General features: G+C 36.7%; 2 protein-coding genes across 2 annotated transcripts; both read right to left on the bottom strand.

The window, feature by feature from the left end:
- Window positions 1-1,952: 1,952 nt before the first annotated feature.
- On the bottom strand, window positions 1,953-4,754 carry LOC128474024 (keratin, type II cytoskeletal cochleal-like). Its single transcript, XM_053456265.1, has 7 exons — window positions 4,301-4,754; window positions 3,337-3,545; window positions 3,088-3,148; window positions 2,901-2,996; window positions 2,535-2,699; window positions 2,311-2,436; window positions 1,953-2,177 (listed from the first exon to the last, which is right to left on the bottom strand). The coding sequence occupies exons 1-7, from the start codon at window positions 4,721-4,723 to the stop codon at window positions 1,953-1,955; spliced, it is 1,305 nt and encodes a 434-aa protein (XP_053312240.1). The 5' UTR covers window positions 4,724-4,754.
- A 3,913-nt stretch (window positions 4,755-8,667) lies between these two features.
- Window positions 8,668-12,525, bottom strand: LOC128474019 (keratin, type II cytoskeletal cochleal-like). Its single transcript, XM_053456259.1, has 9 exons — window positions 12,065-12,525; window positions 11,411-11,619; window positions 11,021-11,081; window positions 10,810-10,905; window positions 10,240-10,404; window positions 10,038-10,163; window positions 9,624-9,844; window positions 9,485-9,513; window positions 8,668-9,007 (listed from the first exon to the last, which is right to left on the bottom strand). The coding sequence occupies exons 1-9, from the start codon at window positions 12,485-12,487 to the stop codon at window positions 8,859-8,861; spliced, it is 1,479 nt and encodes a 492-aa protein (XP_053312234.1). The 5' UTR covers window positions 12,488-12,525; the 3' UTR covers window positions 8,668-8,858.
- Window positions 12,526-13,503: the final 978 nt, after the last annotated feature.

Raw genomic sequence — 13,503 nt, 5'->3', positions numbered from 1 at the left:
TGCCTTTATATTGAAGCTGTGGAAAGCTGGAGCTTTCTGTGCTGCTCCCAAAGCACATGGTATCCGTTTTTACTATTCTGAAACCCCAGGGTCAGATGCCTGGATATGAATAGGACCCCAGGGTCAGATAGCTTAACTCGTCCCCTATAAAAGCACACAAAGTCTTCTGTATTTTCTTAGCTTTATTGGGAAAGTCACAGAAATAAAGGCACTTGTTGGTTGTATAGTGTTGGAAAAGTGCTTCTCTAGAAGAAGGTGCTTTGTTATGAGTGGAAGTGCTTCTGGTGTTTGGCTGCACAACCCTAGATACTCAACACCCAGGTGAGTGCGGTCACCCTGCAACCAGGCCCTGTCCAACTCCACTACTGCACTGTGACTCCTGCACACAATCTTTGGACGTGCTGGGTCCTCTCAGTCATCTGTATGGACCCAGTCCGTGACACTAACAATATTTCCTCTTTGTCTGTCACTAATATAATACAGACATCCCTACTGTCACACATTCTTTTGTCTTGTGTCGCTGAAACAGGTCTTTATGTGTGAATGATAGCCCACCGTAAAGCGAGACATCTAGCTGAGTTGTGGTACTTACAATGGGCCATCATATCTGTCTTAAGTTTTATTTTGTAAGGAATTTACCAGCATGAAGAATATAATTATAAACTTACATACAATAAATATACATACAATAAATATTTATCAGCTGGAACAACCACTAGGCACCTAAGGACACTGCCTAGGTGTTGCGATGTTAGGGTGCTGCAATGTTCCAGTGAAGGAAAAAAAGAGCAATTCTCACTGAAGTGTCCATGTTGCATTCAATTAATTGTAAGGAACATCTGTTTTAGTGCACTTATTAGAACCCAATGGAATCAAGTATCTAAACATGGAGTGTATTGATATTTGATATTAGAAGATTGATGTTAAAAGCCTCTTTTAGGTTCTTGTGTATTACCGTAATTGGGCAATTTACTGGTCCATCACCTTCTTAATCATAGAAATATCTTGGGTATTAATATAAATGGACTCTGTTTTCAGCAGATTAAAATATATTTTAAATAGGAAAGGGTCCAACAGAATAAATATTTGTCTATGGCACCAGTAATTCTGGGTAAACTCTATATTGAATCAGTGATTTGTCATAAGCTTTAGGTATTATCAACCTGTTTTCCATAAAAAAATAAAAAAAGAAACCATATTTTGCTGAGATACATTTGCAGAAACAGTGATTTATTGAGAAGTTACAGAAAATTATGTATATATTTATGAGCGACAAGCATTTTTACGATACTTGCAAGAGAATGATATAGGTGAGTTTTAGAACAAGATTTAAGTAATGAAACAAATATGCAGAATTGTAATGTAATTGTAATGTAACTATCATATGCTATCAGTGTGTTCTTTACACACTGACAGACTTCAGCAGTGGTGTCCATGGCCAGAGCTGTGCTTGCTTTTGGAAACGTGGCTGAAATTTGAGCTGAATCCTCCCTTATGATGGTGGCCAGCACTTGATCCATGGGACATTCCTCCTGCGTGGTGTTTTCCTCCAGTGCTAGAATGCACCACAGCTAGAAAATGAAAAGATCAATTTATTTTATTAATACAAATGACTGAAAATAGGCATAGTAAATTGAGGCAATGCACCCCCTCATTTTCACTCTAACTAACATAAAATATGATTTAGGAATAAGAACAGTAGACATTTTCAGTCCCATAGCCTTTAATCTCATTTACAAAGTGGCTTATATTTAAAATAAAAATATTGTGCAAAATGTCACTTACATATATTAACAGATCCATCTGAAGCCAATCTGAAAGAAAACACAAAATAATTACAACATTAAACGGTACATTCTATTTTTGGTAGGTGGGAGTAAGTAAAGAATGTATAGTAAGTCATAGTATTTTTAAGTATATAAAGCTTTTTCACTGTCAGTAGAATGTTACACTTACCTGCACTCTTCTCCTTCCAGCATCTTCCTGTAGGTCGCAATCTCAATATCCAGAGCCAGTTTCACATTCATCAGCTCCTGGTATTCTCGCAGTTGGCGAGCCATGTCTTGCTTGGCCTTCTGCAGAGCAGCCTCCAGCTCAGACAGTTTGTTCTTGGCATCTCTGACAGCGGCTTCTCCACGTTCTTCAGCCTCGTTTATAGCAGATTCCAGGGCAGAGCGCTGAGGAAATATTGTAGAAGACACACTTCCGTTTCAACTTTTGAAATGTTTGCATGTCAAGAGAAAATATTCCTTGCATACAAAAAGGGCAGTTCAAAGATATAGATTTATATAAGTTCATCTGTTTTTTTACCTGAGCTTTTACGTTATCAATCTCTGCTTTTAGTCTTTGAATTGTTCGATTTAATTCACAGATCTCATCTCTGCTGCTTTGCAGATCATTCCCATTTCTTCCTGCAGCCATACGGAGCTCCTCAAACTGTAAATGGACACATAGAAATATGTAATTCCACCCAAAAACTAAGGTAAAGGCTTATTTACCTGATCATTGCTATGATTTTATTAAAATAGCCTCACCCGTGACTGGTACATGGCTTCTGCTTCAGCTCTACTCCTGTTAGCAATCTCCTCGTATTGAGCTCTGACTTCAGAAATGATTCCATCCAGGTCCAGATCACGGCTGTTATCCATGGAGACAACCACAGAGGTGTCTGAGATCTGAGCCTGAAGCTGGGCAATTTCCTGTACAAATACGATAAAACAAAAAGGGAGGATTAGAAATGCTTAGCTACATAAATCATTTGTTTGCAAAGTAATTAACAATGAATCGTATTGTAGAATTGTCTTCTGTTTTAAGTAATGATTGTACAAAAATCTTATGAACATTAAATATATTTTTTATGAATTCTTAATGAAAAATGAAAGAGATGAACATCTACTTACTGCATCAAAGAGAGTTCTTAGGAAGTTGATTTCATCAGTCAGGGAATCAGCCTTTGCTTGGAGCTCAGCTTTGTTCATAAAAGCAGCATCTACGTCCTTAAAGAGATCGAGAACATAAAATAAGATAACATTTATATAATATATATATATATATATATATATATATATATAATTATTTTCCTCTTACCCTCTTAAGTCCTACAAACTCATTCTCGGCAGCTGTGCGTCTGTTGACCTCTTCTTCATATCTGTGACATTAAAAAATAAAATAGGAGGAAGAAGCATTTAATTGGTTTATGGATTTTAATTTGTTATGAAGACATGTATATTAAAATCTTTAACATAAGGTACATTTCTAGCAACAGCAACCGAATTCTGAATTCAAATTTTTATCATAATACTATATCAGAGAATTGATTAATGTAGGAACGCCTACCTTCTCCTTGTTTCCTCTACATTTTGTTCCATACTGTTCCTTTCTGCTTCCAGACGAGTTTTCTCACATTGGAGACCCTCCAGCTGCCTTCTGAGGTTACTGATAAAAGCCTCAAACAGAGGCTCAATCTGACACCTGGCAGTTTTCTGGTCTTGGAGAAGAGCCCACTTAGTCTCCAGCATCTTGTTCTGCTGCTCCAAAAATCTTACCTAAATTAGAAAAAAATTTTTATAGGACCACATTTTAATATTGAACAGATGCTATTCCATTTAGACAAAACATTAAAATGTTACATGAAAAGTTATTAGTTCAGGGGAGGGTTTGGTCGTACTAGTACTAGTAGTACTAGTAATATTTTCTAGTGCTACATTTACTTACCAAAGTATTTAATTCAGCAAAATAGTTGGAACAGTACTAATGTGTATATACTTTATGCCATGTGATTCACTTTTGGTTTTAGTGATATATATAGTGATTTAGATTAAGCCTATCCTCGAGAAAGTTTTCTTTAATATCAAAAATTGTATCTTTTTGGTTATAAAAAGACATAAATGCCACTATAATCTACCAATAGCTTTACAAAAGATTATATTTGGCCATTTGTAATGCACAGTTCAGTGTTATGAAATGTTTCATTTTAAGGCAGTGCAGGAAATTACTTTTGATCTACTTAAGATGTATCAGTAAACAAATAGAGTAAGAGCAAGCAAATAAAACAGTATCTTTGATATTTCTCCTTTATATTTTATGAGTATCTGTTTAATGTGTTCATTGCTATTATTATCTACACACTTAGCTATAAAGCATAGTGCTATCTTTGCATTTTATGGCAATGCACCATACAGTGAAAAAAAACCATTTAGTTAGGTGATTTCTGTTAGTCTATTTAAACTGGATCTGTAAACAAATATAGTAAAAGTAATGTAATAAATATGTTGTAAATTATGGAATACGGTAAACTTACCTTGTCAATAAAAGAAGCAAATTTGTCATTAAGTCCTCTAATTTGGTTCCTTTCTTCAGTTCTCACTCTTTGGATGCTTGGATCAATCTCTAGGTTGAGAGGTGCTAGGAGACCTTGGTTCACAGTTACTGATGTGATACCTCCAGAGCATCCTCCAAATCCAGAGCCAATACCACCAACACCATGTCCAGATCCATGTCCATTTTTCCCTGAATGGAAGCTTCCCAATGAGATCTTATGCCCCTTGGATCCGATACTGTGGGCACTTTTGCTGCTGAAGCAATGCTGTGTCTTTTGTCCATGAGCTGCAGGTTTGGAGTGGTGGGAGAAGGTGCTGTGTGTACTGACATGTTTAGGTAAAGCTACTGAACAGGAGCTGAAGTGCTTGTGTCCAGAGGTGCTGAAGCTGGAGTGGTGAGACATGATGCTTCTTCTTCTTAGAGAAAGATGATGAGATCAGTAACAGTGTGCTCAAGAGATTCACATCTTCTAGACACAAACCTGCCACTTTTATACTTCATGGGAACAATAACTCCCCCAAAAGTAATGTCGCTGGTTCTTATGATCAGTCTTTGGTCAGATTATGACTTTCTAAAATAAAACATTTACATACATATATCATCAAAGTCAAAGCATTTACTGTTGGCTTCTTTGGGTATAAAACATTTTAATAGGCTTTCTTTGCTATTTATCATGAGTTTTCTCAGCTTCTGTATTGGTTTAATGATGCTTTTTTATTTGTCATCTTTAGTAATTTTTTTCCTAATATGTCACATTAGTAAATTATAGGAAAGATTTCTAGTGACAGTAGTACAAGTAAGACTCAAAAAGCCTAGATATTTACTTACTACATATTAAAGCTCTAAAAACAGAGTGAAATCAATATTTTCATTTTTTCCATTGGACCACCGAACATTAATTTTTTTGGTGTAATATAACTTTACTTGGTGAATTAATAAATGTTGTCTTAAACTGTTAAGCTCCACTTATAATCCATAATAACATTATTGTTACTGCAATGCATACAGGTTTTTTTAACCTTGTTATATGATATGTTAGAACAAGAAGTGATAATATGAAACTGAAGGGTCAGAGATTTTAGATGTACACCTATTTTTTTTATTAACAACCTGAACTGTGTCACTGATGAGGTATCTAAAATGTGGGTAACTATAAAATAACTCACTGAAAACACAATGGTAGTAAGACCACTGGTAATTCATATTAAAACTGTATTAAAAAAAAAAAAGATAAATTTGCATTCAAAAAAACAAAATTATATTTTGGAAAAGTGTAGTCATAGGCATGTAGGTGACCTGGTAATCGATACCTTATGGAATATATATTTTAAATTAAATGGAGATACAGTGCACCTGACATATTCTGCATTATATCAAACTGTAGCTAATGGTCACATAACTCATAAGGTGTGTAAGAGATGAAAGCTATTTGCCATCCCTGCTCAAGCTTGATCTGTGAATTATGTGTTTGGTTGAACATTGACTTTTTCTCATTTTATTTTTCTCATAAGTCCTATGCACTATAATAAAAACATAATAACATATATTAGACCTGTGCAAATGTGCCAAAAACAACTCGGATACACTTCGGTGGGAAGTAATTTTAAATTCACAAGTGAAACTCGTTGTCCAGTGCTCACATTTACTCCCACTCTCTCAGAGCGCACTCATTCTCTCACACTCTCATTTTCGTTCACTCTCTCATGCTCTCTGAATGTCTCCCTATCTTCTCTGACGACCACTTCTGCTTCCGTGTCTCGCAGCTCCACTTCATCCCCTTGTTCTTCTCCTTTCTCCTGTTTCTACCGTATCTCTTTTTTCTTCTCTCTTTCTCTGCATCACTGCGAACTTAACCTTATGGTGGAGTTTGCGGTGACGTTCTCTCTGCCATTTGTCGGAAGTTCACATTGGTTTATCGTAGTGCAAATCTACAATTGGGAGAGGATGTCACCAGAAGCTCTGCCATTTTGGCAGAAGTTTACACAACGTTATTTTAGGGTAAAATGAGGGAACTTCCAGTGATCTCATCTACCCAATCCTCCAATCAGGGGAAGAGGACGTCCTTGTTGGAAGTTTACCCAGGGGGTTATGTTTGCAGAGATGTGGACATAGAAAGAAGAGAGAACAACAAAAAGATGAAGAACAAGAAGCATCTACTGGTTTGGATGTTGACCTGGAAGTGACCAGGCGTCTGGTGATTTGGCATTGTGGTAACAGGTCTGGTTATCCAGGTATCCCTGGAGAGGACGGAGAAGCAGCATCTTCTTCATATAGTCAAATTATCTACACTGTTCCTCTTATAATAAGAAGTAAGCTTGTTCCATTCCAGCTGTGTACATTGTTTTTGGGTATGCATACATGTTTTAGCAAACCCATTGAATCTGTCTTTCACATTGTTCCATATATAAATATCGTAGTACACACCTAACTTTAAAGTCCCCTGAGAGTTCCAAAACAGCCAGAGAGCCAGGAATGTATTGATCAGTTATGAGTGGGGTTAACTGACCATTATTTTCTTTATTTCAAGGATGTTGATGCGTGTAATGCTATGTTGGAATGATTTCATGTTATGTGGTATTATGTTATGTATGTGCTTTTAGGTGTTGGAACGTTTCTCGCTGTACATAAGATGTGTGAGTACAATCTCCAGTTACAGGTACCTATGTAATCCTTTTTCACATTGATTGTCTTGTTATCATTGTCTTTTATCTTACTGCTTATAGGTGTTTGATTTGTGCACGGCAAGCAAATTTGATTTCAATGACATTTTCTTCTGAGCTACAGCAGCAGAGGCAGGACATTATGGGATTGTATAGGACTAAATTCACTCTAATATAAAAAAGAAGCAGATTAACCCGCAGAGACATGGCACAGGGTGGGCACTGACAGACGCATCCAGCTGCATGACTGAACCTCCCTCCCATTTAAGAAAAAAAAAATGTTAATCCTCTAGATTAAGGAAGGAGACTCGGCAGCAGAGGCAGGACAGGGCATGACACTGGCAGGCAGAATGAACCCTCCCTCATATTAGAAAAAATAACAAGAATTAATCCCTCAGGTCAAGGAAGGAGATTAGGTGTAGGAGCAGGGCAGGCATTGGCAGACAGACTGAATGTGCCATATTAGAAAAAAGAACAAAAGAAGCACGGCAGGGTATAGGGCAGGCACCAACAGACAGACACATGCAGCTACGTGACCTCAGACTGGATTTTCAAAATATTTCAAAATATTTAAAAAAAAATTCAACAATTGACCACCCAGAGTAAGGAAGGATGAAAAAAATGAAATAATTGAACACCTCAGAGTAACTCCTGCCAGTTTGCCCCAGAATTGGTGAAATGTTCTAACATATTACCCAGGTTCAGTTTTTATGACACGATTTACATTTTAGTGATGGTGATGGTAGTGGTGGTACAGCCCTTACGAAAAAATTATTGCAGTTTTTCTGAAGTAATACTGCAGTTTTTTGGACATGAAAAAACTGCAATACTGCACTTTTACTGCAGTTTTACTGCATTTGTACTTCACTGTACTGCAGTTTTACTGCACATTTGCTGCACTTTTTTTATATTGCAAACCTACAGTTGTACTTCAATGTACTGCAGCTTTATTGCATTTGTACTTTTGTACAAAAATAACTGCAGTAAAACTGCAGTACAGTGAAGTACAAATGCAGTAAGACTGCAGTAATTTTTTCGTAAGGGAGGTACCAGTAGAGGAACCAGTGGTATAGTTATCATTTAACTGTTGTTTTGGTAGAGTGGAATGAGCAACACATTCAAAAGAAATTACCCCTCATCATCTGGCTCATAATCTGGCTCTAAATCCAGGTCACTGACCGCTGACAGGTGAAGTAAATACCACTGATTCTTCAACATGTAATATCCACTTACATTATGGTCAGTAATTACATAACTCCATATTTTCTGGCTCTAGCTTTCACCGAGGACACATTTTCCAAGGTCCAGACAGAATTTGCAGACTTTCAGTGTGATTAAAAAATAATTGAAGGATGTTTATAAAAGAATATAATACACCCCAAAAAAGTTTTCCCATGCTAATTGACTACCTGTGTTGTTAAAATATCTATCATCAAGTTTAGTACTATGTTTATGCTAGATCCCTTTGAATTATAAAAAACAAGTACTTTTTTAAAACTTTAGTAACTTTTAAAAAGCATTTTTTCTTGGCGTCAGGCAAGATGTACTTGTAGCTGTAGCTGTTATTACTTTGTAAATTATAGATATTGTGAGTGACTTCCACGCTTTAGCTTGCATTACTGTGAATTATTATTGTCAATATTCCTATGGCGCTCTTTAGTAATAATAATAATAATAATAGTCATCATTTTTCTAATGCAAATATCAGTTTATTGAATAATAAGCAATGGGCAAGAGTTGCATTTACAAAGCATGCAAAGAAAGGATGTTTCAGGTTAAATATAGGTATTGCAATTTTAGATTTGCATAATACATACGCTGTGAATGTAGCAATATGTATATGCTGACAGTGCTCTCACTGAACACTGAACCTCCACATTAACAGTGGTGTCCGTGGCCAGAGCTGTGCTTGCTTTTGGAGACATGGCTGTAGCTTGAGCTGAATCCTCCTTTATGGTGATGGCCACTTGATCCGTGGGACATTCCTCCTGAGCAGTGCTTTCCTCCAGTGCTGGAGTGCACCACAGCTACCGAACATAGAAAGAACAAGTACATTTTAAGTCCAGCAAAGTAGTTGGAGAACTGCAACTAGTAATGTCACTGTTTTGTTAGCACACACAACAGGGAAATGTCATTCCTAAACTACTTGCTCCTAACATTGCTGATATAAGGATGTTCTTGGTGCCTACTAACGTCATCAGTAAACTACCACTTGTGCCTGTGTCTTGTGCCATTTAATCTATTTAATCTATATGTTCTAATTATCATTTACTGATTTATATAGCGCCATCACATTCGACAGAACTGTAGAATCAGTATACAGGACATAACAAGTAGTGCATTACAACTTTTTCATAAACGGGTAAGGAGGGCTAAAACAAATATTTATTTTTAAATTATTTCGTTAAAATATTAACTGGGCTTAATTAATATCTGTTTTGCTCTGCCTAAATGATTTGATATTTTTGAATGCACATGATCCCTTTTATGATGATTTCACTTACAGATATTTACTGAGCCATCTGAAGCCAACCTAGAATAGAAAAATAAAATATTTTTAAACATTGCATCTTAAGCATTTTCGATGTAGATGAGAAAACATTGTCCATTTCAGGTCATATTTCCTTCATGTAGAATACTCACCTGCACTCTTCTCCTTCCAGCATCTTCCTGTAGGTCGCAATCTCAATATCCAGAGCCAGTTTCACGTTCATCAGCTCCTGGTATTCTCTCAGTTGGTGAGCCATGTCCTGCTTGGCCTTCTGCAGAGCAGCTTCCAGCTCAGAGAGTTTGTTTTTGGCATCTCTGACAGCCGCTTCTCCGCGTTCCTCAGCCTCGGTTATTGCTGCTTCCAGTGCAGAGCGCTAAGAAAATATTGGGCAAAATCTCATTGCAAATAATTTTTCATTTATACCACAAACTATAAGTCTTTTTCATGTTTAGATACAAAATCATATTATCCGCCTTAATTGTATTTCTGTTTAACCTGGCAAAAATTGGAGTATTTACAAAAATCTATACAAAGGGCAAGATATAGGTTATATCAGTCTTTTTTACCTGAGCTTTCACACTGTCAATCTCTGTCTTCAGTCTTTGAATTGTTCGGTTTAATTCACAGATCTCATCTCTGCTGCTCTGCAGATCATTCCCATTTCTTCCAACAGCCATGCGGAGCTCCTCAAACTGTACATAAAATATGTTGATACCAGAAAAAAAGTTTCTTTTACTTATACTGATGTGATTTTTATTACATACGCACCCGTGACTGGTACATGGCTTCTGCTTCAGCTCTGCTCCTGTTAGCGATCTCCTCATATTGAGCTCTGACTTCAGCAATGATTCCATCCAGGTCCAGATCACGGCTGTTATCCATGGACACAACCACAGAGGTGTCTGAGATCTGAGCCTGAAGCTGGGCAATCTCCTGCGAATTACAAGAAATAATGGTTAGCAGAGTACTTTATAACCTTTGCTAACCTGTAAGCAATTATTAATTTTGAAACAACAATGATATAAGGGAAACTGTTTATTTAAGTTAGTTCCCCTTCCAACGATTCAAAGCCATCATACTAAGAAGTTGATTGGAGCACAGAGGTCACATAGTCTGAGCAAAACGTTAATATTGTCTTATTCTGTCAATGCGTAGTTCTTGTCCACAGTATATTTTACACAATTTAAGAAACAATATTGCTTGGACTTTTGTCATCACGGACAAATACATGCAATGTAATCACTATTGGCCAAAGAAAAAATGAGACCGCCATTTCCACTAAGTAATACAGTATTAAGGACACCAGAATGTAACAGAATAAAGAATCTGCATATTTACTGCGTCAAACAGAGTTCTCAGGAAATTGATCTCATTGGTCAGAGAATCCGCCTTTGCTTGTAATTCAGCTTTGTTCATGAAAGCAGCATCTACGTCCTGCAGAAGAAAAGGATCACACAATACGAGAATGTTAATAGTTCTACATTAATATTTGTTATCAAGTTAGTTATCACAGTAGAGAAGACCACATTTATTCTGGACTATCACTTACTCTCTTTAGAATATAGAACTCATTCTCCGCAGCTGTGCGTCTGTTGAATTCTTCTTCATACCTGCAGCATAAAATTGGAAAGTAAGACCAGTGTGCATTCTATTTTTTAAAGCATTTATAACTGGATATATAGTAGGTTTGAGACATGAGCTTAGCATCAGAATTGTTATCCCTGTGTCCTGCAACTATGTTTTACATATTGTATACAATAATAAAAATGGAGTGCACTAATGGGTCTTAACATGTTAATAATGCATATTATACAGGATATTTAAATGATATAGGATCTCTTTTTCTTAAAACAAAATCTCTGTTTTACTTCCTCTTTATTTTTTAATTTATCACATTTCTAAAATACAATAATAATATTAATATTAAAGAATATTGTACCTTTGCCTTAAGGCCTCTACATTTTGCTCCATACTGTTGCTTTCTGCTTCCAAACGAGATTTTTCACATGTCAAATTTTCCAGTTGTCTCCTGAGGTTACTGATAAAAGCCTCAAACAGAGGTTCAATCTGACACCTGGCAGTGTTTTGCTCCTGAAGAAGAGCCCACTTAGTCTCCAGCATCTTGTTTTGCTGCTCCAAAAATCTTACCTAAAATAAGAATTGGTAAAACCAATAGTAATAATAACTGTCTTACAATTTTAAAATGAGTTAAAATGGTTTGTTATAATTACATTTTGTTATTTTCCACTTTTTACCGATTTGACTGCCCCAAGAAATTTACAGGAACTTTTACAGCACAAAGTAAGTGTGTTTTAAGGTCTTTTGTGCAAAGTTCTGAGCTATCCACCGTTATTCACAATTAATATCATGTTTATCATAACAGCTTAATTTGTGGTTGAAGCAACCATGAAATTATTATTATTATAATACAACGTAATACAATATTGATATACTAATCAGAATTTGGTTTTACATCAGTAGTGCAAACTGTATCACATTGGGCAGTATAGGCCCTGCACACAAGCTTTTGATGGCCATATTTCTTCTGCAGTTATTCACTAATACTACTGTGTGTGTGGTAAAATAACCTCACCTTATCAATAAATGAAGCAAATTTGTCATTGAGTCCCCTAATTTGGTTCTTCTCTTCAGTTCTCACTCTCTGGATACTTGGATCAATTTCCAAGTTGAGGGGTGCCAAGAGACCTTCATTTATAGAAACTGATGTGATACCTCCAGAGCATCCCCCAAATCCAGTGCCGATTCCACCCATACCATGTCCAGATCCATGTCCATTTTTCCCTGAGTGGAAGCTTCCCAATGAGATCTTATGCCCCTTGGATCCGATACTGTGAGCACTTCTGCTGCTGAAACAACGCAGTGTCTTGTGTCCATGAGCTGCAGGTTTGGAGTGGTGGGAGAAGGTGCTGTGTGCACCAACATGTTTAGGTAAAGCTACTGAACAGGAGCTGAAGTGCTTGTGTCCAGAGGTACTGAAGCTGGAGTGATGAGACATGATGCTTCTTTTCAGAAAGTGCTGATGAGATAAGTTATATCTTGGTCAGTAAGTTCATGTTGTAGATAGGAGCTCCTTGCTTTTATACTTCCCATGGTTGTCAACAAAAAAAAAACATGTTAACTGGCTATTATGTGCATTGTTTGGAAATGTTATTATGCTATTATATCGCTTAAATAAAACATTAGCACACCTGAATCATCAAAGATTAATCCATTTACTGTTTGGCTTCCTTTATAATAAAGCAATTTAATGATTATTTTCTGCATGCCAGAAATGTGTGTAGTGCATAGTTTAGCCATGGTTATAGCCCCTTTTTTTGCTACCTAGTTAAACTAAGATTTATACAAATGTTTTATACAAGGTAATGTCATGCATGCAAGTTTGACAAAGCTAAATACCGTATTTGCTCGATTATAAGACAAGGTTTTTTCCAGAACAAATGCTCTGAAAAATACCCCTCGTCTTATAATCGGGGTCGTCGTATAATCAGACCTCAACTAGGTCTGACTATGAGACTAAGATCCAGATCCCCCGCAGCGAAGGGGTATAAGGCAATTCTGGAGGCAGAGTGGCACATGTGGGGTAAAAAGGCATATCATGGGGCACAGTGGCATATAGAGGGTTAAAAGGCATATCAAGGGGCACAGTGGCATTTAGAGGGTTAAAAGGCATATCATGGGGCACAGTGGCATATAAGGCATTTCTGGGGCAGAGTGGCAAGCCAGGGGGCAGATGTGCATAACTGGGGGGGGGCAGGTTGAAAAAAAGGAAATAAAAACAAAATATTTTTCTCAGTCATAGCTTTTATTAAAAAAAAATGTTCACATAGTTTACATGAATTAACATTTAGTGGTAAAACTTTTTTCCTATAGGGTAGTCTTATATTCAGGCTTTTTCTTTTTTTCATAAATTAATATTCAGATTTTGGGGGGTCGTCTTATAATCGAGCACATACGGTAATAGTGGTGATGGTTGAACTGTGTTCTATAGAAAATGGGTTACTACAAAGTGTA

This window comes from Spea bombifrons, chromosome 2 (genome assembly GCF_027358695.1).
Source record: "Spea bombifrons isolate aSpeBom1 chromosome 2, aSpeBom1.2.pri, whole genome shotgun sequence".
Taxonomy (NCBI): domain Eukaryota; kingdom Metazoa; phylum Chordata; class Amphibia; order Anura; family Pelobatidae; genus Spea; species Spea bombifrons.
The sequence above is the reverse complement of the archived record's forward strand: the minus strand, read 5'-3'. Positions and strand labels throughout refer to the sequence as shown.

Bases quoted from the DNA above. Each gene is read 5' to 3' on its own strand.
- LOC128474024 (XM_053456265.1), bottom strand. From the start codon at position 4,723: ATGTCTCACCACTCCAGCTTCAGCACCTCTGGACACAAGCACTTCAGC. The intron at 2,700-2,900 runs GTAAGTAGATGT...GTATTTGTACAG, and splicing joins TAAGAACTCTCTTTGATGCA to GAAATTGCCCAGCTTCAGGC. The intron at 2,437-2,534 runs GTGAGGCTATTT...GTCCATTTACAG, and splicing joins AAGCCATGTACCAGTCACGG to TTTGAGGAGCTCCGTATGGC.
- LOC128474019 (XM_053456259.1), bottom strand. From the start codon at position 12,487: ATGTCTCATCACTCCAGCTTCAGTACCTCTGGACACAAGCACTTCAGC. The intron at 11,620-12,064 runs GTGAGGTTATTT...TTCTTATTTTAG, and splicing joins TTGCTTCATTTATTGATAAG to GTAAGATTTTTGGAGCAGCA. The intron at 10,405-10,809 runs GTAAATATGCAG...TGTAATTCGCAG, and splicing joins TGAGAACTCTGTTTGACGCA to GAGATTGCCCAGCTTCAGGC.